Here is a 25,291-nt window from a genome sequence, read left to right on the forward strand (position 1 = left end):
TCATTCGGCTGTTAGTCAAATTAAGTGAGCAAATCAAGTTGGCTGGGCTATGTAGGGGTCGATTATAATGGGTGGGCATATGTGAACAAATTTGGCCAAGTGGGGACAGCGTGCCCAAGTAGTATGTAACCCACGCCCAGACTAGTACAAAGTTTGGCGCATAGGTGGGCTAGTCAAGTTGGCCGAGAAAATTTTCTTAAAGAGACAGTTTTTTGAGTCAAATGTGATCAACATGTTGAGTGGCACCGATTCTGACATGATGCAATGTTTGCACCAAACTAGGTGGTGGAACAAGATCCAGGCAAATTGGGCATCCGGGAAACATACCAGATGCACTACGTAGATGCAAATTGACTAGAAGAATTAGATAAACAAAATGATTAAATATAGATTAAAATATTCCGCTAGTTATATCATTCTATTATTGCAACCAAACAAATGACTCCTGGTTTTAATTAATTCCATTCCATTTCTCATTTCATCTCTAAATCTATTCCATTCTAGTCATACGTATCAAACTTAACTGTAATGGTTAAACTCATCTCTAAAGTATACTCAGCCATCTACAATCTGTCATCAAACATTTTGTCGACCTTTTCAGTTTTCTCTTTCTTACAAGGTCCAAGATCTAAGGATTGTTACATGTGTGAAATCAAACTGTGAAAGATCATGAACAAGAATTTAAGACTATTTTTGACATGGTATAAAACTAAAGAACTAAAGAGAGGGATGATATTGGTAGAACTCTTAAAAATTGATGCATTTGTAACTCAAATACAAGTGAAAACAGTATCTTAGTTATTGTGCACACCACTAAGACTAAAAATGAATTTATTGATCCATCATCAAGATGAGAAAAAAGGATTTGGTTCTCTGTAAGTGGACGATTAGGTGATGTTAAGCACTTACGTCCAGCCCTCCAACACTGTGGATAAATTTTGAAAGTACAGTGCAATAGGCATATGCTACTCTTCTAAATGAAATCTCACTTTTATGATCAAAGTGGTATAAATCAAAGTTCAGCTGTGAAGCGCAACACTCAACACAGAAAATATCTCAAAGAAAATGAAACTAGTAGCAAAACCACAACTTTAATAAACAAATTCTGATACCACAAGATAAATTGATGACAGATTTGTCTTCTGGCGCAAAACATAGCAGTAGAAGGACTGAAAGATCTATATGCTGACAACTCAAAAGAGTTTCTTCCCAGACCTACACTGAAAATATTGTTTCTTCCCTATCAAAACATTTTAAGGGATAGTTCATAAACTTAAGTTCCTAGACTTATGAATGAACTCTTTCACAAATGGTTTACAAACCCCCATATTGACCAAGACCCAACTCTTTGACTTCTCAATAAGTTCTTCTAGCACTACTCAGCTTCTTGAAACTTGATTTCTTCCAGCACTACTCTCACACTCCTCTGTGTTTCTTGGAACTTAATTTTTTCATCGCAGAAATATAAATCATTCATGTATCTTCTAGTACCAATTGTCTAGGATTAGGAATAAAATATCCACAATCAATATGCAATCCAAGAAAAGAAAGATACAGTTTATGACCTATGTAGTTTCCTTGAATTGACAACTCATGCAACAAAATTGCTGGAATAAGGAATGCTAGCATCTCCAATAACTAATGAGAAGTCCCAATTTCCAAGCTCCTCCAAGAGGTTCTATATGGAGAGAGTAGAAATATATATATTATCACAAAGCATCCCACACACAATAATAACAAAACAATGGATATAGCATAGTTTTTAATGACAGGTAACTAAATCAGCAATTTTAGAACCACGTTGGAGATAGGAACTATAATTATTCAAATCCGTTGCAGTAGACATCCAATATATGAAACCCGTCTTGATCTCATCAAACCTTTGTAAAACTTCCAACTACTTTTCTCTGCATTGGCTTGAGAAGACGTGAGTGAATCAGCAAAAGTTTGTTTTCCATAGCCAACGGAAGCAGATCTCACAAGTAAGTCATAATACTCCAAAAGCTTTTTGTATTCCAATTTCCTTCATGTCGAATGTGACTATCTGTGACGTTAACTGCACACACAAGCAGATAACCAAGAATAATAGTTGAGACAAAGAGCAGTCTCACAAACATGTGAAGTCAGAGATGTCAACTTAATCAAAGCCCAAACATTGTTATTACAGTTCATTTATCAACAATTAGTTTCACACATGAAGATAGCAACATTTTGTTCTTAGCAGAAAAAAAAGGAAAACTAAATATAAATAATCCAAGTATATAGCCAACAACTATTTTTTCAAAGTAATTACAGACATCTAAATATCATCATAATCACACTTTGTCAGCCCAACTATTAGTATTTAGGATTGGATATGTGGATTTCATCAAACCAACAAACTCTTTTTATACAAAGAAGAGAAAAATATCAAGAGAGTTGAGTAAAAATTTTCTAACATTTACTCTCATGTTCCGCTAACTAAATAATTTGACAATCTAAATCCATAAGGGGGAAATTAGTTTGTATTAAGAGATTTGAAAGTGGATAATTTGCTTAGCATGACTTTACCTGGTTTGTTTGGACAATACCATATATACTGTCTGGCTCGTTAATATGTCCAAATGCAGTCATAAGCAGATCCACATGTGGAGGCGACTGAACACATAATGACAAAATCAGTCTGATACAAGTGATAATAGGTTTGACAATAACAAACTAACATATATAGAATTAATGATGACTTACTATTTTGATATGCTAGAAATCAGGGTATCCTGAACTGAAGACCATTAAACGTTCTTCACACCAATGCTCAATGTACAAACCGCTGTGAAGTATGATCCCACAATGCTGTAATGTGGAGACAAAAATTATATAGAACAGACAGAAGGCCTTACTTAGTCATACATGGTTCTACATAAATCCAACTTCTAACAATTGTTCATAAGAGAACGTATAGGTACATCCAGAGTTAGGTTACCCTGTTGGTTTTCCTCCAGATAGACAAGCAACTAACAGAGAAAGGTTACTTATCCTCCTATATGCACGAGAAACAAACAAACAAAGATTACTTACAACAGCTGCTTTAGCTACCACAAGATAGTCAATTGAAAGCCAGTACACCTACAAAAGATACTTTGTTAGACCAGAAAACATCAACATGAGAAAAGAAAGCTGAAAATTTGGACAATAAAACCATGCTGACACAACGGTAAGATATGCTGCTACTTGTAAATTTGAACGCATTCAAAATGGGAACCACTTCTGAACAAACATGTTATCAAGTCTTTGAACAGTTTTACTGATATGTATTATTTTGACAATGGACGAAGTAACTAATTATACTACTCAAATAATCCAATTATCACATAAACAAAGAAGATCTGCGCTCAAAATCCATGCTTAAGCTTATGACCAACACTCTTTAACTGTAAAACAATTTTCTTTAGCGAGTCCACTTTTATTTGCAGCAAATCTAGCTGCTCTGTTAAAGAACGTTGAAATCCCATCAATTTCCTTCAGAACTGGAGGCCAACCAACATATATTGAAGGGTAGGTACAAGAACAGCACAAATGTTGCAATGGAGGGTAAATGAGCAAGAGAAATCTGCATACACACTTTTTATTAGGATACTATAGAGCATATATCACATACATAAAGCTTTCCCTACAAAGAAAAAAAAGGAAATAATTGATCCTAGAAATTAGAAACGCAATCTGTCAATTACCAAAAAGAACAAAAAAAGAAAGAAATGAATCACCTAGATTCTAGTTTGCTAAAAGCAAATGAAGCTTGTTCACCATGTCTTCAAACATTGACTTGTGAAGATTCTTTATTAAGACACAGGCAATCCATCCCTTGGTTGGAACATATATCATGCACAATCTCTTTATCAATTTTTCCTGATGAAATGACGATCCAATTTTACATCCTTCATTTGATCAAGGTGAACTGGATTGTGAGTGATGCTAACAGCCGCCTTGTGATCCTCAATTCTTCTAGTAATCACTTTAATTGCAGTGAAAGCGCCATGGATACTGGTAGTTCTCTCTCATTCCTAGAGATTTTGTGTATCCTTTTTAATCCCAAGCATGACTAGGCACTTGCTTGCTTCATGTCGCACTTTTGCAAAGGTTTCACCAATCAGGGGAGTAGGTCTTCAGCCTAGAGTATGTCCACAAACCTTGTCATGTTCCTTATTGAGACAAGCTAGAAACTCGTATATATGTTCCATTTCTAGGCGTCTCTTAAACTTCATGTTATCCTCTAAATCAACCCTCAAAGTGCATATCTAACTATTGTCAAAGTGACTGCAATGTGTTGTAATATGCAGTGATATCAAAACTTCCTTATTAGATGTCCTTGATTTTATTCTTTATCTCAAGATTTGACAAGGTAGAGTCCGTTGGGGAGTTATTGTGTCGCAACCTCCCTTATTGAGTATGAGGAATGCCTGGTCCGCTTACAGAGATAAGGTTTTATATGTGTTCGGAAACCTTTCTACAGCAGGCTCCCCACCAGAAGTTTCTTATTAAAGAAAGCATGAACATATATTAAGAGTGAATGACAACGCCCCAGATTGTTTTAAATAGTTGAAGGAACAAATACGTACGACTGAATATATGGCTTGATTGAGTTATTAAGGTTCCCAATAAGTTTCTTTATGCTTGGACGCTGAGCCTCACCGGAGATGTAGTCAATTTTTTCCCTTCCTTTGATAACCAAGAGGATAGATTGGGAAAATTGAAAGAAAATTGTGTCATGACCTGTGATTTGTAGTGATGATCCTTCTTCAACGTGTTGCACAATCATGGATGAAGTGACTGGATTGGATTTATTAGATGCAAGCACGTCCTCATCCAAGCTAGGACAATTGAAGGAAGTTCTTGTCATGCAACTTGTTTCGTAGCAACAATTCTTCTCCAATGGGCTATGCAACCACGAAGAAAGTGCCTAGATTAGATGTACTAGATGAAGACACGTCCTTATCCAAGCTGGTCTCAGAACTCATTGTTCTAGGAACAACATAAAAGAAAGACGATGAAGAATATTTTTTGAGCAAATGGCTCTAATATCATACAGCTAATTAAAAGAAATATTGTAGTTTTATTAGAATAATACAACACATATATGTAGAGTTTTCATTGTAAAAAAATAATAATAATTCGATCCTAGAAATTAGGCACATAGGCCACAATCTTTCAATTACCAAAAGGAACAAAAAAAAATAGAGTAGTCACAAAATTATTCTTTAGTGCATGCTAAATACTCTAAAATATAGAAAATAGTATATATTTTTATAAACTATAAAAAACACAATATGTAAGTAGGAAATAACAAAAAATTCGCAAGGTGCAAACTTGCATCTTATCTACTTTTCCTATTATGCAACTTTTGTATTCAGAAACATGCTACAAACCTTTGTTGAACAAATAAAAGGAAACTCATCAAGAGTGAACGGTTGATGAGGAATACATGAAACAAAGCATACTCACCAAATTTCCTTGAGGAATACATGAAACATTCAAAAATTCTAATTCAGTATAGGACTTTACCTTTTTCATGAAATACTTTGACATAGAAACATTAAGTGAACGGTCTTTTGAGTTTCCTGATGCACCACGAGTTTTTGTTCCAGTTGGGGGTTCTGCTATGCTGTAACAAAATATAAATTATTTCAACCATCATCATCAAGTCAAAACAAACCCTGACTTGATGATGATGGTTGAAATAATTTATATTTTGTTACAGCATAGCAGAACCCCAACTGGAACAAAAAGTCGTGGTGCATCAGGAACTTCAAAAGACCGTTCACTTAATGTTTCTATGTCAAAGTCTTCATGGAAAAAGGTAAAGTCCTATACTGAATTAGATTTTTGAATGTTTCATGTATTCCTCAAGAGAAATTTGGTTGGAGTATGTTTTGTTTCATGTATTCCTCATGAACCGTTCACTCTTGATGAGTTCCCTTTTTATTTGTTCAACAAAGGTTGTCACTGTTATTGAATACAAAAGTTGCATAATAGGAAAAGTAGATAAGATGCAAGTTTGCACCTTGCGATTTTTGTTATTTCCTACTTACCGTGCTTGTGTTTTTTATAGTTTATAAATATATGCTGCATTTTCTCCTGTTAGAGTATTCAGCATGCACTAAAGAATAATTTTGTAGATTATTCTATTTTTTTTTGTTCCTTTTGGTAATTGAAAGATTGTGGCCTATGTGCCTAATTTCTAGGATCGATTATTATTATTTTTTTACAATGAAAACTGTACATATATGTGTTGTATTATTCTAATAAAACTACAATATTTCTTTTAATTAGCTGTATGATATTAGAGCCATTTGCTCAAAAAATATTCTTCATCGTCTTTCTTTTATGTTGTTCCTAGAACAATGAGTTCTGAGACCAGCTTGGATAAGGACGTGTCTTCATCTAGTACATCTAATCTAGGCACTTTCTTCGTGGTTGCATAGCCCATTGAGAAGAATTGTTGCTCCGAATCACAAGTTGCATGACAAGAACTTCCTTCAATTGTCCTAGCTTGGATGAGGACGTGCTTGCATCTAATAAATCCAATCCAGTCACTTCATCCATGATTGTGCAACACGTTGAAGAAGGATCATCACTACAAATCACAGGTCATGACACAATTTTCTTTCAATTTTCCCAATCTATCCTCTTGGTTATCAAAGGAAGGGAAAAAATTCGGACTACATCTCCGGTGAGGCTCAGCGTCCAAGCATAAAGAAACTTATTGGGAACCTTAATAACTCAATCAAGCCATATATTCAGTCGTACGTATTTGTTCCTTCAAACTATTAAAACAATCTGGGGCGTTGTCATTCACTCTTAATATATGTTCATGCTTTCTTTAATAAGAAACTTCTGGTGGGGAGCCTGCTGTAGAAAGGTTTCCGAACACATATAAAACCTTATCTCTTGTAAGCGGACCAGGCATTCCTCATACTCAATAAGGGAGGTTGCGACCAATAACTCCACCAACGGACTCTACCTTGTCAAATCTTGAGATAAAGAATAAAATCAAGGACATCTAATAAGGAAGTTTTGATATCACTGCATATTACAACACATTGCAGTCACTTTGACAATAGTTAGATATGCACTTTGAGGGTTGATTTAGAGGATAACATGAAGTTTAAGAGACGCCTAGAAATGGAACATATATACGAGTTTCTAGCTTGTCTCAATAAGGAACATGACAAGGTTTGTGGACATACTCTAGGCTGAAGACCTACTCCCCTGATTGGTGAAGCCTTTGCAAAAGTGCGACATGAAGCAAGCAAGTGCCTAGTCATGCTTGGGATTAAAAAGGATACACAAATCTCTAGGAATGAGAGAACTACCAGTATCCATGGCGCTTTCACTGCAATTAAAGTGATTACTAGAAGAATTGAGGATCACAAGGCGGCTGTTAGCATCACTCACAATCCAGTTCACCTTGATCAAATGAAGGATGTAAAATTGGATCGTCATTTCATCAGGAAAAATTGATAAAGAGATTGTGCATGATATATGTTCCAACCAAGGGATGGATTGCCTGTGTCTTAATAAAGAATCTTCACAAGTCAATGTTTGAAGACATGGTGAACAAGCTTCATTTGCCTTTTTAGCAAACTAGAATCTAGGTGATTCATTTCTTTCTTTTTTTGTTCTTTTTGGTAATTGACAGATTGCGTTTCTAATTTCTAGGATCAATTATTTCCTTTTTTTTCTTTGTAGGGAAAGCTTTATGTATGTGATATATGCTCTATAGTATCCTAATAAAAGTGTGTATGCAGATTTCTCTTGCTCATTTTTACCTCCATTGCAACATATGTGCTGTTCTTGTACCTACCTTCAATATATGTTGGTTGGCCTCCAGTTCTGAAGGAAATTGATGGGATTTCAACGTTCTTTAACAGAGCAGCTAATTTTGCTGCAAATAAAAGTGGACTCGCTAAAGAAAATTGTTTTACAGTTAAAGAGTGTTGGTCATAAGCTTAAGCATGGATTTTGAGCGCAGATCTTCTTTGTTTATGTGATAATTGGATTATTTGAGTAGTATAATTAGTTACTTCGTCCATTGTCAAAATAATACATATCAGTAAAACTGTTCAAAGACTTGATAACATGTTTGTTCAGAAGTGGTTCCCATTTTGAATGCGTTCAAATTTACAAGTAGCAGCATATCTTACCGTTGTGTCAGCATGGTTTTATTGTCCAAATTTTCAGCTTTCTTTTCTCATGTTGATGTTTTCTGGTCTAACAAAGTATCTTTTGTAGGTGTACTGGCTTTCAATTGACTATCTTGTGGTAGCTAAAGCAGCTGTTGTAAGTAATCTTTGTTTGTTTGTTTCTCGTGCATATAGGAGGATAAGTAACCTTTCTCTGTTAGTTGCTTGTCTATCTGGAGGAAAACCAAGAGGGTAACCTAACTCTGGATGTACCTATACATTTCTGTATGAACAATTGTTAGAAGTTGGATTTATGTAGAACCATGTATGACTAGTCAAGGTCTTCTGTCTCTGTTCTATATAATTTTTGTCTCCACATTACAGCATTGTGGATCATACTTCACAGCAGTTTTGTACATTGAGCATTGGTGTGAAGAACGTTTTAATGGTCTTCAGTTAGGATACCCTGATTTCTCACATATGGAATCGGTCAGTCATCATTAATTCTATATATATGTTAGTTTGTTATTGTCAAACCTATTATCACTTGTATCAGACTGATTTTGTCATTATGTGTTCAGTCGCCTCCACATGTGGATCTGCTTATGACTGCATTTGGACATATTAACGAGCCAGACAGTATATATGGTATTGTCCAAACAAACCAGGTAAAGTCATGCTAAGCAAATTATCCACTTTCAAATCTCTTAATACAAACTAATTTCCCCCTTATGGATTTAGATTGTCAAATTATTTAGTTAGCGGAACATGAGAGTAAATGTTAGAAAATTTTTACTCAACTCTCTTGATATTTTTCTCTTCTTTTTTGTATAAAAAGAGTTTGTTGGTTTGATGAAATCCACATATCCAATCCTAAATACTAATAGTTGGGCTGACAAAGTGTGATTATGATGATATTTAGATGTCTGTAATTACTTTGAAAAAATAGTTGTTGGCTATATACTTGGATTATTTATATTTAGTTTTCCTTTTTTTTCTGCTAAGAACAAAATGTTGCTATCTTTCATGTGTGAAACTAATTGTTGATAAATGAACTGTAATAACAATGTTTGGGCTTTGGATTAAGTTGACATCTCTGACTTCACATGTTTGTGAGACTGCTCTTTGTCTCAACTATTATTCTTGGTTATCTGCTTGTGTGTGCAGTTAACGTCACAGATAGTGACATTCGAGCATGAAGGAAATTGGAATAAAGCTTTGGAGTATTATGACTTACTTGTGAGATCTGCTTCCGTTGGCTATGGAAAACAAACTTTTGCTGATTCACTCACGTCTTCTCAAGCCAATGCAGAGAAAAGTAGTTGGAAGTTTTACAAAGGTTTGATGAGATCATTGCAGAAAACAGGTTGCACTCATATATTGGATGTCTACTGCAACGGATTGAATAATTATAGTTCCTATCTGCAACATGATTCTGAATTTGCTGATTTGCAGGTTGGCCTGTCATTAAAAACTATGCTATATCCATTGTTTTGTTATTATTGTGTGTGCAGATGTTTGTGATAATATATGTATATTTGTACTCTGCAGTATGAAGCTGCTTGGAGGACTGGAAATTGGGACTTCTCATTAGTTTCTGGAGATGCTAGCATTCCTTATTCAAGACAATCTTCTAGTAGTTGTCAATTCAACGAGAACTTGCATAGGTCATAAACTGTATCTTTTTTCTTTACTTGGATTGCATCTGGATTGTGGATATTTTATTCCTAATCCTAGACAATTGGTACTAGAAGATACATGAATGATTTATATTTCTGCGATGAAAAAATTAAGTTCCAAGAAACACAGAGGAGTGTGAGAGTAGTGCTGGAAGAAATCAAGTTTCAAGAAGCTGAGTAGTGCTAGAAGAACTTATTGAGAAGTCAAAGAGTTGGGTCTTGGTCAATATGGGGGTTTGTAAACCATTTGTGAAAGAGTTCATTCATAAGTCTAGGAACTTAAGTTTATTGAACTATCCCTTAAAATGTTTTGATAGGGAAGAAACAATATTTTCAGTGTAGGTCTGGAAGTAAACTCTTTTGAGTTGTCAGCATATGAGATCTTTCAGTCCCTCTACTGCTATGTTTTGCGCCAGAAGACAAATCTGTCATCAATTTATCTTGTGGTATCAGAATTTGTTTATTAAAGTTGTGGTTTTGCTACTAGTTTCATTTTCTTTGAGATATTTTCTGTGTTGAGTGTTGCGCTTCTCCACAGCTGAACTTTGATTTATACCACTTTGATCATAAAAGTGAGATTTCATTTAGAAGAGTAGCATCTGCCTATTGCACTGTACTTTCAAAATTTATCCACAGTGTTGGAGGGCTGGACGTAAGTGCTTAACCTATCACCTAATCGTCCAGCTTACAGAGAACCAAATCCTTTTTCTCAGTCTTGACAATGATGATAAAATTCATTTTTAGTCTTAGTGGTGTGCACAATAACTAAGATACTGTTTTCACTTGTATTTGAGTTACAAATGCATCAATTTTTTAAGAGTTTTACCAATATAGTTGTTCTCTTTAGTTCTTAATATTAGTTCCTATTATTTGTTTGGTAGTTGCCTGAGGTCATTGTATGAGGGAAATGCCAGTGACTTCCATGCAATGCTTCTGGATTCAAAGAAGGTAACTAAGCTAGCCTGGTATATCTTTTGATCAAACTTAAATGCTTCCCTGGTGGAAAACAAACCATCAAATTGTGTATATATATAGGATTTGCTTCTATCCATTGCAAGTGCGAGCAGGGAAAGTACTGAATATATTCATTCAGCCATTGTGAAACTTCAGGTCATGGGTTTGTACATTTCCTTCTGCATTGAAATAAGCATCAAATTTTCACAGTAGTCTTCATTGACAGATATTAGACCATCTTGGTGTCTCCTGGGATATCCGCTGGAAGCCACACAATCATCAGAAAACTACAACATACTCGAAGATAACTAAAATTTCACATGATTCTGTTATTCCAACAGAAGACCAGGTACCTCCTTTTTTCAGCAAATTTTGAGTAGCTTTATTTTCAGATATTCTTAATTAGCAAGTTCAGGTTGATCACAATAATTTGGCTAAAGTTAAATGCCTACTAAAGTTTTGGTTCTTTATAATGGTATTTTCTACCATACACATACCACAAATTTAAAACAACAAATTTTATCACAATGATGTTTTCTTAAAGCATTTATTAATAACAGACCAAGTCATACTGCTTTTTTGCTATTATGGTCTTTTCTTTCTGTCTTGCAAACTGATGGTTGTATTTTCTAATGTAGTTGGGATGGTTTAAAACTGAATGGCACACTGTGTTAAGGCATGCACAGCTACATTTAAATTTGTTTGAACCTTTGATTGCTTTTAGGCGTGTTCTATTTCAAATTTTAGATTGCAAAGAATTCACAATTGAACATCTGCTGGAATCTGCTTCAACTTTCCGTAAGGTTATAATCATACTTTTATATTTAAATCTATTTAAGTTTCATTCTTGCATCTGTTTATATCCATTTTTTTCTCAGGGTTCCAGGTTCTCCCTTGCTGCTTCTGCTTTGAATGAGCTGAAGCAACTCTGCTGTCAGATGGAACAGAAACCTACATCGAAAGTTTATTTCCTTGGAAGGGTACAATTTAGAATGCATATACAGCTTGCTCCCTGCCTAAGGTCACTCTAGCTGGCAGTAAATATCAGAGTCATGTGTAACCCTAATGACAACAATAAACCTATATCAGTGTCAGAATAAAATAATAAAATAAACCATGCCTCGATTGAGTACCTCATTTGTGTAATTACAACAATCCTCATAAATCTAGCAAAGCACGACCAAACATGAAAATTGATGCAAAAGAAGGGAATTAACAAGGAAAAGATGTGTAAGAATACACCAAACGGATGCATTCTAATCAATTACACAAACAATATGCAATCTCACTCAAAAACAAAATTCCATTATGGCAAACAATAAATACTATTCAGCTTCACTATGTTCCCGTAATACTCAGACAGTGCATCTCAAGAATGCTTCGCCAAATACTAGTCAGCTTTATAGTTCATTTTCTTAAAAGGGAATGAATGTTATTCACTTCTTCATGTAAGTCTACTCATACAATTAACAAATCCAAGCATATCAAAGACCTGACTTATCTAAAATTAAAGAAAGAATAGAAGACCATAATGGTCTATTTTCTGAGCATAAGATCAAATTAATTTTCAATTTTTTTTATTTCACTTTCTATTGTTATCTCATTGTCTTTTCTAAAAGTTTTATGATGTGACACAATTAACTTTCTCCCTGAATTCTATGCTGTGGTTTGCTTCATGCATACTAAATCTTAGTTATTACTAATTTTTATAGCTTGAAGAAGCCAAACTATTAAGAGCTCAAGGTCAGCATGATATGGCTATCAATCTTGCAAGATACATTATACAGAACAACTTCACAGAAGACAAGATGGCCAACATTTATCGATTGGTTGGGAAGTGGTTGGCTGAAACTAGATCTAGCAAGTAATATTCAGATTTTCTACTTTAGCAATATACTTAATTCTCTCTGTGTAGGAAGAGTTATTCTGTACCTCTTTATAATGCAGCTCAAGGATTATCATAGAACAGTACTTGAAACATTCAGTGGAAGTCACAGAGTTGAGCAAAAGTACAAGTAAGAAATATTTATCCAGACAATGCCAAAGCTATTACCAGTTAGCACACTATGCAGATGGTCTATTCCAAAGCTATGAAGCAAGACTAGCTTCTAGTGAGTGGCAAGCAGCTCTGCGGTTGAGAAAGCACAAAGTAAAGAATATATTTTATCTTATTTTCTGTTTTCCTTTCTTTTGCTAAATAACCAATTTGTGCAGACGAGGGAGTTGGATGCACTCATCAAAAGGCTAAAAGGTTCTTCGAAGGTAAGCATACTAGTACCTACTCTCCTATTCAACATTCATTTATTTAACTTAAGTAACTATCCACAATGTTTTGGGAAACATCTGATGACTGATGAGAAGTATGAAAGAGTTATCTGTAAATCTTAAGTCCGTTTAATTCTTTTTTCAGGGTGAGAAAACAGATTACACAATCAAGATACAAGAGTTGCAAAAACAACTTACAATGGACAGGGAAGAGGCTGAAAAATTGCATGTATTGTACTTCTCCTATAGTTTTGTAATACCTTTTAATTTTACTCTCTTGATACTCTAGTTGTCAGTCTCCTCACCTGAGTGATTAAGTATATTTTCTCTGCATTAAGGTTACTCCTGATTAATCTGTCAACATTAGGATTAATAGGCCTTTTTCTTTCATCTGAAAATTATGCCAAGTTTGATTACTTCCAGTTAGATTCCTTTTTGGTCAACTTTCATAATTTTTCATAGATCTAGCTAATAAGTTCCAAAATTGGAGTGCACCTTATGTACAAAATAACATGGCATTGTACAAAAAGGAATGGTTTGTTTGATGGAGGACATTTAATAGGGATTCAGCATCACTTAGTATACCTTGTGTTTTATGGAATTCAAGTTCGATTTTTTTTATTTGGAAAAGTTTTCACTATTTTGGATAAAAATATTATATAACCTAGTTTAAGAGTTTACCTTTCTCAATTTTCTCAGAGGAAGTTATGTGTTTCATATGATGGCACACCCTATCCTATACCAAGCAGTGACAAATAATAATTTTCCATTTGTTCTTCCACCTTACATGAAGAAAGAAAGAAAATAGAAGAATAAAAGCTTTCTTTCCCACTGCCATCTGAAAATCCCAATGTGCCCGCTTTGCATAGTTATATTCTTTGTTGTCCTCTTGCCTATTTCTTGTTCCCAGTACGATGCCACCTCTACCTTTCTTTGTTTCCAACACATCAGTCCACATCCTTTCTCCATAGTTGTTCCTCCAATTCTCACTTGGAGCCCTCGACAAGCATCACCTTCCTATATCGAGTTTCTCTTTTACCATCCTCTACTTAGTGTCAACACACTACAACTTCTGTGTCTATTGCTACTAGTGCAGACAATGAGAGAGTTAGGTTTCTCTTCCTCCTTCCCAAGATAACTGTGAGAACCTCGTCAAGCATCTCTTGTTGGACTCCCTGAGCATGCAAAACAAACTTGTGGGCTGTTCTACCTCTGTGTAGTGACAATGCTAGCAACCAGCATCATTGCCCAAACTCACTTGGCAAGTTTGATAGTTTTGCCCTCCCAGATCGATTATTCCCCACACTTGGATCTTCTTCAAATATGTGCACACTCTTTCATGGCCCTCAACCTCTATGTATTCCTCTTCACAAGCACAACAAACCCATGGAAGCTCTAATGAACCCTCATCCTTCTCTAGCCCTCCAGATCTATTTCATTATGCCTGTCATCTAGGTCTGCATCTATAGCACTCTTTATCTACCGCTCATGTTGCCTCATGGATCCCTTTCACCCAGCACAGGTCATTTCTCCTCAAGACAAAGGTGAACCTCTTCTACAAATCTGAACCAGCCATTGGCCTCAGTATCTGAATGTGACCTCCTTCGACCATTGACCCGGCAACATCAATTTCTCTAAGTTAGTGAGGCAGGACCTGATAGCTAGAGATATTGCTGACAGAAAGCCTCATTAGGTTTAAGCAACAATTGGAGAGATATCACTCAACGTAAATAAAAAATGATAAGAGATTTGAAGCTTTTATTTATCTCAATCTTCTCTTCAGTTTAAGCATCAATAGGTTTAGGGTTCTTTTTTTCTCTCTTAAACCAACTAGTGTTATCTCATCATCCTTTTCAAATTTCCTCGAGTGGATGATTAGAACCCTAATCTTATTGTTATTAGCAATATATTTCTTCGTTGATTGCAACTTCAAAAGTCAGATTAGTGATATTTGTTTCTCCTTTGATGGCATATTTCTCTTGAGTGGATGATAGAACTTAGAACCTTAATCTCTCTCATCTCTCAGGGCAATATCAGACTAAGTTTCCTCTTGATATTAACACCTTTTTTAGATGCTAGAGTTGCTATTCTATCTACTTTACCTCGTAACCAAACATAAGTAATCTCATTGTCTGGTACTTTAGAATCTTGTTGTATCTTCAGTTTGCAGGAGATTCAAGGAAGGAAATAAAGTTCTTTTAGCATCGTTAGTGCTATCAAACGGGCTAGCCCATGACGGGGCGGGCCGGTCCATCAGAAATCCGTCATATGGCAGGCCGAGCCGGGCCGACCCACCATGTTGACAGACTGGGAAATCCCCAATCCATTATCCAACCCAAGGCGGACTGTGGGTTAGGTGGACCAACCCATGAGCCTATCAGAGGGGATTGAGATATATTAAATTTGAAGTAGTGTAAAACATACTATCTTATGCCTGAGCTTTAGATAGGATTAGCTTTGATGATATAAATATGAGTTATAAATATACAATAATAATACAAAATTTTGATCCCTAATAACTAACTATATGCATTATACTTATGTTGCTTGTTTCAAACTTGTTTATCAACAATGGGCTGCCTTCCACTTGATAACTAGTTAGTTTTAAAGTGGTGATGACTGATGATATTTATATTCCTTGAATTCAGTCATAAATTAATTTTTTGTTTCCATATATTTGTTGTTTAAAACGAAACCATATTTTGACAAGTTGAGCTGATTAGAGTTCAAAGTATAAGGACTAGAGAAAGATTAAAGAAATTTGTAATTATTGTAACTAGAAATCAGTAGTAATTGAGAAATTTCAGTATTACTCACAATAATCTTTTATAGAGTAATGGTAGGATAATATCTATGTAGCTATGAGTTATGACTAATATGGCTTTTTGTTGCCATAAATGGCTTCTGTTTTTGTAATCTATGAGGGCTACATAGATTCACAAATTTGGAAAATGGGGCCCCTTGTTCGCCTGCATTTGGGTTCATCCTGCTCTGATCACAGACGTTGGCACGAAAGATTCAAGCCTCGCATACATTGGATTTGCCTTAGAAAGCTAATAACTAAATGATTACTGCTTGAGATGAACACAGGCTAGTATGCTCAATCAAAATTTGCCATAATTTTCTTACCTTAAACTCTTGAACAAGCAAGCATTGATTTATTCTAAAAAATCACCATGTTTGATTCTGATGCATTTTTTAATCAATGAAATGCCTACTGTCATCCATGAACCTTTAACCCTTCTACTTCCTCATGTTCTAGATGTTAATCATCTTTACTTCCTCATGTTCTACCATAAAGATTATATGCATATGATCTGTGTTAATTTTATTGTCAAAAGATTAGCAACTAATGAACTAAAAAACTTTCCAATTTGAACTGATTTTTTGAGTCTCCTGTTGTTTAAGATCTTCATTGGTTTGAGATGCCCCAGTCCTTGTCAACTACTCATCTGATTTGCTGGATGTTCCATTAACATATTTCATGGTAATCCTGCACAACACTTTGCATGGAAATAAAAGTAAATTACATTAAAAATATAATAGAAAAATAATATGAACTCATCTATCTCGTCCAACTTTGGCCGTGTATGAAATTATGAATGTCATGAGATGTTGTACTTCTTTTTCTTCCTTGTTGCATTCTCTATATTGTGGTGCTCAAGATTTACAGGAACTTGTAATCTGTGAAGTGCTTGACTTTATGGATAAATGTAATTTTTTCATAAATAAATTCTTCAGCTTTGAAATCCTAATTCCATCTCTCTTCTTGATTTTGATGGGCTTGATTTTGTTGTTAGTCATTACAGCTGTCACAATTCTGTGAAGGTGATCTAATCATCTCAAACTCTTTATTGTAGGATGACAGAGAGAACTTCCTTAGCCTCGCTTTAGAGGGATACCGACGTTGTCTTGTTATAGGTGGCAAATATGATCTGACAGTGGTAAGAATGAAGTCTCAGAGTGGGTCTAACTATGCAATTTAAAATGGTGCTGCTTACTGTTTCAACTTGACAAGTTGTGAAATGACTTCTTTAGTGGAGCTCTGTTCTTTCTTTCCATGTGAGCCAATAAGCTTAGATAACTGTTATCTCCTGCAATCCCTCTTGTATCCCGTGCTTGTAAGTTCACATCTTCTCTCCTTTACATTTAGTGAGAGGGAGGGGTGCTCTGAAATGAAGGATAAAATTCAACAATCCAGAACTGCTTAGAGTTTCATAAATTCATAGTAGCAGATGATTCCAAGTTGTTATTCATTGCTAAAGGCTGCTTCTCTAGTTGCTAAACTGTTACAGTTGTCTATGGAAGCAAAGTAGTAGTGGATGTCATGCCCTTAGAGCACTCATTTTAGCTACGTACAAACCCATTATCACGCCACATATGCCGGTATCATACTAAGTTATAGAGATGCTAGACAATGCTCATAACATGTCCTTAGATGATTGTCACACAAGCATAATGAGAATGATGCCCCAATATGAAGTTTAGGAACAACAAAATGGAATAAAATATACAACAAGTTATTTCTCAAGGCATTCAAAATTGCAGGCAACTTAATGCACAGAAAATCAAAAGAAAATCATAAACGTTGTGCAAAACTTCAATCCTAGTAGTTGTGTTGTCTCTAAGTTACAGTAGCAATAGTGCTCTTGAAAACTTGTTGGATGCTAAGATTAGAGGATAATATAAGTAGCAATAGTTGCAAAGTATGTATTTTCCAGAACTCTGTTAGGAGCACCTATCGTAAGTTGTCAAATAATAAGATTAGATGAAAAAAGAAGAACTAAGGTGAATAAGCTGATCCATCTCTCAAGTTTATCCATCTCTACATGAGTGTTAACTTTGTTAAAAATTTCTATATTCAAATTTCAAGTGGGAAACTCTTGCTTGAACAAAAAAGACATGCCACCCAAATTGAACCAAAGGGGTTGCTTCGACCAGTAGGCTAGGCTCTCTCAAACAAAAGGAGTAACTTTGATGGTTAGGCATACAATTATCTCTCCGAACCCAAAGGGAATGCTCTGTAGTTAACTGTCAAAGTACCCAATCATCTGAACCAACCAAGTCTCAATTTCAGTGCCTTAAGGCCTGGAACCTAACTCCTATAGTTTCCTGCCAGTGGCATAACTTGCATCATATGATAGGTATGTTACCAATTAGTTTTTGATGTCAACCAAAGGAGAACTAATTACTAGCATGCCTTGTCAAGTTATGTCATAATGCTTCTATCAACTAAAATAGAGACAAGATTCTATTCGTGTAAATTTACTAGTATATAAGGAAAGGAATGTATTTGCGGTTCACAATGAACCAAAAACGTCAAAGAAGGGGTTTTCTTGTTTTAACCAAAGTTAATCCATTACAAAATCACTAAAATTGGTCCATTCAGAACTTCACACCTTGATTGGATCAACCAAGTCACTATGATTGGTTGGTATGTGACTTCATACCTTGATCTGATCAACCGTAGGATACTCGACTTACTCTCAACCTCAACCATCATCAATCACACCACAAATCTTTCCTCGATAATAGGTGCAACCGTACATATCAATCATCTACTATGATGATAAATATTTAACTCCAATTGATATATACATACTTGATTTTGTTGCTACCATAACCAAAAGTACAGACTCATGGTTGTACTCATGATTGTATTGACAAAATCATACTTTACTTTGATAATTGAAACTCCTATTGCCATATTAAGGTCTATCTTGATGTCAGGATCTCATTGGAGCTGGTATCATATATAAAATTATAATGATTAAAATATTTTTTTGTCTATGGTTGAATAGGACTTGTACTGATTTAATAAAGTCAATACATCCAATAAGATTGATCCAATTCAATTGGTAAGTATAATAAACTAAAATAAATGTCATATTTCTAAGTTATTGGAATTAGACATGTTTTTTGTAAAGAAATTTGAATTACACCATTTATGTGGTTGCATCATTGTGACTTGAATCGATATTGGAATTAGACTTGTTTTTGGTAAATACATTTGAATTATATCATTTGTATGTTTACATCGTTGAGACTTTAATCAATATTTTTACACTATATAATTGCCAGTTAAATTAGGGAATAATCTCTTTCTTGTAATATATGTTGTCATCTTTATATTGTGACCTTTTTATTGAGTAGGTGGTCTCAAAGGCATTAAAATAGTTTAACACAATACTCTTCTATTATTCTTGTATGTACATTCCTAAGTTTTTATGGTGTCAATTGATGTCATTTTCTAAAACTTGGATCTGCCCACACATGATCTCATAATGGATCATATCGACTTAATGTATTGGATGAGAGAAACTTACTTTGGATTGCTACCATGAAGCTTAGCTTCTCACTTTGATACTCGCCACACTCTAATTTCCATTTCTACATGACATGTGCAACATACACATCATATTAGATAAATGAATGTTTGCCTCTCCATGACACCGTGCCATCTCACCCTAGGAACACAACCACTGCAAAGGTAGCACATGCCCCATTAAGGTTGATCGCCTAACCTATAGTAAATGTTTAGGGTCAAGTCGTACTACAACAACAACCAAACATTTTCCCCACTAGGTGTGTAGTTATATGATTCCTCCTAATCCATTGAACTCAATCCCATATAATATCCTCACCAATTTAAAATGGATTTTATTCTATTTTATCGTTGTTAACCAACTCTTCTTTGGTCTCCCTCTTTCTTATTAATCTACTTATTTGTCATGGTCTCACATTATCGAATTGAGGCATTTATTAGATGCCTAAGTACGTGTGTGTACTATCTTAAGTGTGTCTCTCGTAGTTTCCCTTCAATAGATGCGATCTCAACTTTCTCTTTCATATTTTTGTTTCTTATCTTGTCTTTCCTCATATGTATGCACAGCAACTAAGTAAGGTTGGTAATATGGATCAAGTCATACTAATGAATGTTATAATGTAGATCATCAATACAGCCTCACATACCTTATTTATGTCACTCTATCCATGCTTAGGAGCAAGGACTCTACCAATAATCATGATGACATTATTGTTAGCACAACTTGATCCAACACAGAACTTCCTTCATGTCAAATTCAAGCACAAGTCCTAACCTATATTGCTAGAACTCACTATATTTGTGTGCCGAGAAAGAGACACATGACTCATCCTCAACCTCTTTTCTCGTACCTTGATGCAAAACTCCCCATTTAAATCTTTAGTCCTCATAATGGGTATAAGCTAAACTGAGCCAAACGCCTAGCATGGCCACCTTCAGGCACAGCACATTCCCCCAAAAGGACTCGAGGCCAATAAAAAAAACACATGCACTTTACATATTTGTTTTATGTTTAGGACAATCCTGTTTGCTCCTCTCATTGGAAGATCTTGACCACATGATACAACTCAATACCAGGTAGTTGTTCTCATACTCAATCCTCTTTGTCAACTGCAGTAGTCCTATGGAATATTGTGAACAGGGAAGCCCGGTACTAGTGATGTCTTTTCATTGTCTTTGTTATCTCAATTTGTTAGTTTTAATGAATGTTTCAGTTTTCCTTGTTGAAGAGATGGCTGTGGATTTTTTTGTTGCACAGATTAATATGCTTGTGGTTTCTTACATGGATTGGTTTGCAATGTTGCGTGTTGTGTTAGTTTATTAATCATAATACATGTATTGTTTGATTCTAATTCTGAGATCTACACACTCCAGGTATTTCGGCTTGTTTCCTTGTGGTTCAACTTTTACTCGAGAAAGAATGTTGTCGACGAAATGATTAATACAGTGAAGGAGGTAAATCTATGGCTGCTTTTTTCCGTGTACTTTTGGAGTTGCTTTAACGTATGACTCAATGGTAGTTGCTTCATCCATCATAATTTGCTGCTGAGTTATTCTTTATAGCACATTTGTTTTTCGGGCTTTACAGGTTCAATCATACAAATTTATACCACTGGTTTACCAGATTGCTTCAAGACTTGGTAGCTATAAAGATGGGCAGAGTTCAACCAGTTTCCAGGTTTTTTAATATATTCATCTATTTTTAGAAGCAAATATGGTTTTTATTAAATTTGTGAAGCCTCGATATGTGCAGATTGCTTTGGTTTCTCTTGTAAGGAAAATGGCTATAGATCATCCATACCATACTATTTTCCAGGTAAGTAATGTTTATTTAACATAGCTATTCCATTATGAATCTTAGCTTTAACAAGTAAATTTAGATTTGCATGCCGCATTTGATGGATTAGAGTAACTAATTGGGGTAGCAATTGGATATGTTCAAGCTGATTGGCCTAGTAATTGGATGTGTTCTAACTGTGTCTGAGTGTGCTTACCTTCTGCAAAGTATCACTGATCGGTCTAGTAATTAGTAATGCAGCGTGAAAATTCATGTTGCATAAGCCACAAACCCCCAATTCACCAGATAAGAATATTATTTATTAATTGACATGGGATCCTAACCAGATTTAAAATATGGCCAAGTTGACTAAAAACTGTTTATCGTATCTCTGCAATTATAATCATCAACTTGTAAAAGGTCTAATTGATGTCTAATAACTATAACTATTAGTTAAAATGATTTGTCAAATTTTAAAATTGTAAAAAAAATTCTAAATTGATTCTCAATTTTCGAACTGTGTCATTCTCCTGATCAAGGAGAATTGGTTTTGTACAAGTTAGCACTTTCTTTGGTTATTTCCAAACATAAGTAATGATTTTTGCATGAAGTTTTGTGAGTATGATTTATTTATCGTTTCTTTGGCTACCTTTCAAAGAATGAGAAGCTGGTGGTCCAAAGAATGAGATACTGGTAGGATCTTCATCCTTGCTTTATTTCTCTTCCTTGTTAATTGTCTTGTCTAGTAAGTCACAAAATATTACTTCCAATGTGGAGGTTTATTCTAGAGCTAAAAGTGCACTTTGTAGCTCCCCATGTGACAAAGTGAGAGCACAAAGTCTAAGACTTGAATGTCTCCTAGTAATTTAGCATACTCTCTTATTTGAAATTGTGTTGTTTAAATAAATTGGTAAATTAAATAGACGTGCATTAGGCTTAATATTCCTAACAATTAGAATGAATATAAATGCTTTTGTAGGAATCGTAATGGGATTTCTAGGGATAATGAATGCATAAGTTATCCTATATTGTCTTTTAGTTTACAAAGTGCATCCTCATATTTTTTATAATAATCATTACTTGTCTCAATCTTCTCCTAGTAGTACCAACCTATATCTCCTTGCTAACACATGATAAAATTCTCAATTCGGTGAGTAGAAATAGACAAGGAATCGAAACAAGATTTAAACTTAGGAATTACTATAAATTGACAATTTTAGATGTTTTACTGATATAAGGAATTTTATCAATTTTTATTCTTATCTTGTTCTTTCTTTTGAGTTTAAGGTAGTGTGATAATTGTAGACTTGGATTCTCCTTTATAATATGTAAACTAGTTCTTAAATGTTGTGACTTATCAGAGGGTTTTGCAGAAGACTTAGTAAAAGATAGCTAGGAGGGTTGTCATTGTTGTGCATCTAGAAGGGGTGAATAGTGTTTAAGTTGAAAAATAAAACTCATTTCTTTTGCTTTCATTAGTGCAAGGCTAAAACTTAGCTTTCATGTTTGGAGTATACACAATAAAAATAATAAACACAAAAAAAAATATTTTGCTAACTCAGATATAATGTGGTTTGGGACCCTACAACCCAAAAAAAATATTTTGCTAACTCAAAGATATAATGTGGTTTGGACCCTAAGTCCTACTCTACTCTACCACATCTACTCTACAACCTGACAATCTGTTAGCTGGATTGAGCTTGAAATACCCACTATGAAAGAGACTCCTCTAAGAGAGGTGAAGAAACATTGCACAAAATCTTTTTAGAAATATGAAATAAGCACAAGGAAGATATTACCATGCACGAGCACTAGAAGCCTTAGAAAAACATAGCATAAGATAGCTCATTTGAATAACTTCTAGTTTAAATTAGTCAACTCAAATATGCAAGCAACTAACAATAAATATCTAAAAAAGGTAATCCCAAGTCAACTAAGTTTTCATCTAATTGATTGATAACATTTCAGTTGACTCATTATGCATACAATCAACTGAATTGGATAAGATCACTAGCCTATTCGCAAATGACTTATAATTTTAGTTGACTTTTCAAGGATTAAGTCAGCTTGAGCCATATTCATTGGACTGATACCATGGCAATCGACTAAGCTAGCCAATATAGCAAGCTTATATTGTCTAATTGTCACATGGGTCAACTTAGTTGGTATTTCATTTGCTCAAATCAAACAAAGACCGCTCGAGCATAAGATTCTAGTGGACTAAGCAGTTGATTAAGCATCCCAATTAACTAAGCTAAAATATGACTCAATTTTATCATAAGTTGCAATCTTTCGAAACCATGCTAATGCTTAGACTACAACTTAGAACTCATGTTCCCACGTTGAAGGCTTTGAGGGCCTATTTAACTTGAAATCATGAACCCAAAGATTACAAATCATACAATCTCTTGTAGTTCAATGTCTTCCAGTTGTCATAGTTTTACATCGTCCAAGAGTTCTCCTAAAGGGCAGGGGAACTCATACCATGATCAACTCACTGTCTTCCAGCTATCATCCAGATTTTGTAGGTTGCAAACTTGAAGAAGAGTGGGATTGGAGAGGAGAGAGAATACTTGCACCTATAGGGTTCGGGAACTCGTACATTGATCAAATCAAGAATTTAGTTCTCATACCACTCAATGCAACATGAGTGATCACACTGATAAGAACTCAAACTTTGACACACCAAAGAAGGAAATAATATTAACTGAAAAAATCAAATTATAGCCTATTTTATTTTTAAAATTATATCCAACTTTTCGAGGTCTAATTTATCTCTAGAAACTAGAAGTTTAGCAACTCTTAGAAATTAAGAAATATATATTATATTTTAAAGAAAATTTTGGAATTGATCCTCAAATTTTGAACTACATCAATTGGATTTCTATAAACTTGAGATTTAACTCAGTGAAAATGTTTCTTGTGTTTGGTCATGAATTTATATATTCCTTTGATGGCTTTTTATTTATTATTTAGATATGCAAATGTGTTCATTAACTCATTCACTTGTCTTTTGTTAGCAAGATTCAAAGCAAAAACATCTTTTAGTATTTGTTGATATTCCCTATGGTTTTTCTAGATGCTTCTTTAATTTCTATGGATGTTTATCTAGAATTGCTTCTCAATATTAAACAAGTTTTGCGGTATCGAACTAGATCATCCTCAAACTTCTGTTTCTTGTTCAAGCAGCTTCTTGCTTTAGCAAATGGGGACCGTGTAAAAGACAAGCAAAGGAGTAGAAACTCATTTGTTGTAGACATGGACAAAAAACTTGCAGCAGAGAATATCTTGAATGAGTTATTGACATTTCATGGAGCTCTAATAAGACAGGTACTTTTCAATTTAAGTATCATGTATCCATTTGGATTACATAATTGATTTATTTTTTGTATTATAGATGAAACAATTAGTTGAGATTTACATCAAACTAGCTGAATTGGAGACAAAAAAAGAGGTCAGTCGTACTACTTCAGATTTTATATATTGAGTCTTTTCATTGCCTTAGTTTATGCATTGATAATACACACTGAAATTTTCTTGCAAATATTCTTGAACAGGAAACTAATAGGAGAATACCCTTACCCAGAGAAATCCGTAATATTCGTCAGCTAGAACTTGTAAGGGTGACAATGATTGCCTTAGTTTAGAATTTCAGCCCATGTTATTCATAATCTACAAACTCCATGCTGTCAATTCTTTTGCTGACAACTTCCATGGCTTAAGATTAGTTTTTTATTTTGTTGCTTCTTATAATTTTGTCATAGCAAAAATAGACTATAATGTTTCTGCTTGCTAACAATTCGAATAGAGCAGGCCTTAGATGGTCAATGATTGTTGAACCGAGTTATTTGTCAATTTGGTCATCTGGTTTTAGACTCTAGCAATCCACCACCTTGCTTCCACTTTGAATGTGGTGTTATTGGATAAAATTCACAACTTTAAAATCTTAACATATTACACTTCTAACATTATTTTAGCATAGGCTACTAGCAATACGAATGACAACAACGATGGGCATATGCCTTACATGTCTGATTACCTTCTGTTATCACTTATCTAGGGAATTTCTTTCTTGGCAGCTACACATTGGCATTTTCATCTTATAAGCCAGTTCCACTAGCAATAATGAAAA

The 25,291-nt window shown here is 34.6% G+C and overlaps 1 protein-coding gene across 1 annotated transcript in view; it reads left to right on the forward strand.

The window, feature by feature from the left end:
- The window catches only part of LOC141822123 (serine/threonine-protein kinase ATM), a gene marked incomplete in the record, with an annotated part of 41,628 nt that overhangs the window by 10,891 nt on the left and 5,446 nt on the right, over window positions 1–25,291 (forward strand). Inside the window, 22 exon segments of the mRNA XM_074709552.1 lie at window positions 5,735–5,833; window positions 8,269–8,316; window positions 8,544–8,648; window positions 8,741–8,827; window positions 9,327–9,614; window positions 9,711–9,826; window positions 10,720–10,786; window positions 10,874–10,948; window positions 11,019–11,141; window positions 11,431–11,595; window positions 11,671–11,772; window positions 12,505–12,656; window positions 12,740–12,941; window positions 13,007–13,054; window positions 13,203–13,286; window positions 16,918–17,001; window positions 20,757–20,837; window positions 20,971–21,060; window positions 21,136–21,198; window positions 24,349–24,489; window positions 24,557–24,613; window positions 24,717–24,776. Coding sequence (XP_074565653.1) covers window positions 5,735–5,833; window positions 8,269–8,316; window positions 8,544–8,648; window positions 8,741–8,827; window positions 9,327–9,614; window positions 9,711–9,826; window positions 10,720–10,786; window positions 10,874–10,948; window positions 11,019–11,141; window positions 11,431–11,595; window positions 11,671–11,772; window positions 12,505–12,656; window positions 12,740–12,941; window positions 13,007–13,054; window positions 13,203–13,286; window positions 16,918–17,001; window positions 20,757–20,837; window positions 20,971–21,060; window positions 21,136–21,198; window positions 24,349–24,489; window positions 24,557–24,613; window positions 24,717–24,776 — 2,337 coding nt within the window.

The sequence above is a fragment of the Curcuma longa genome, chromosome 2, assembly GCF_044706935.1.
Source record: "Curcuma longa cultivar G26 ecotype Majalengka, Jawa Barat chromosome 2, ITB_CL_G26_1.1, whole genome shotgun sequence".
In the NCBI taxonomy this organism is placed as follows: domain Eukaryota; kingdom Viridiplantae; phylum Streptophyta; class Magnoliopsida; order Zingiberales; family Zingiberaceae; genus Curcuma; species Curcuma longa.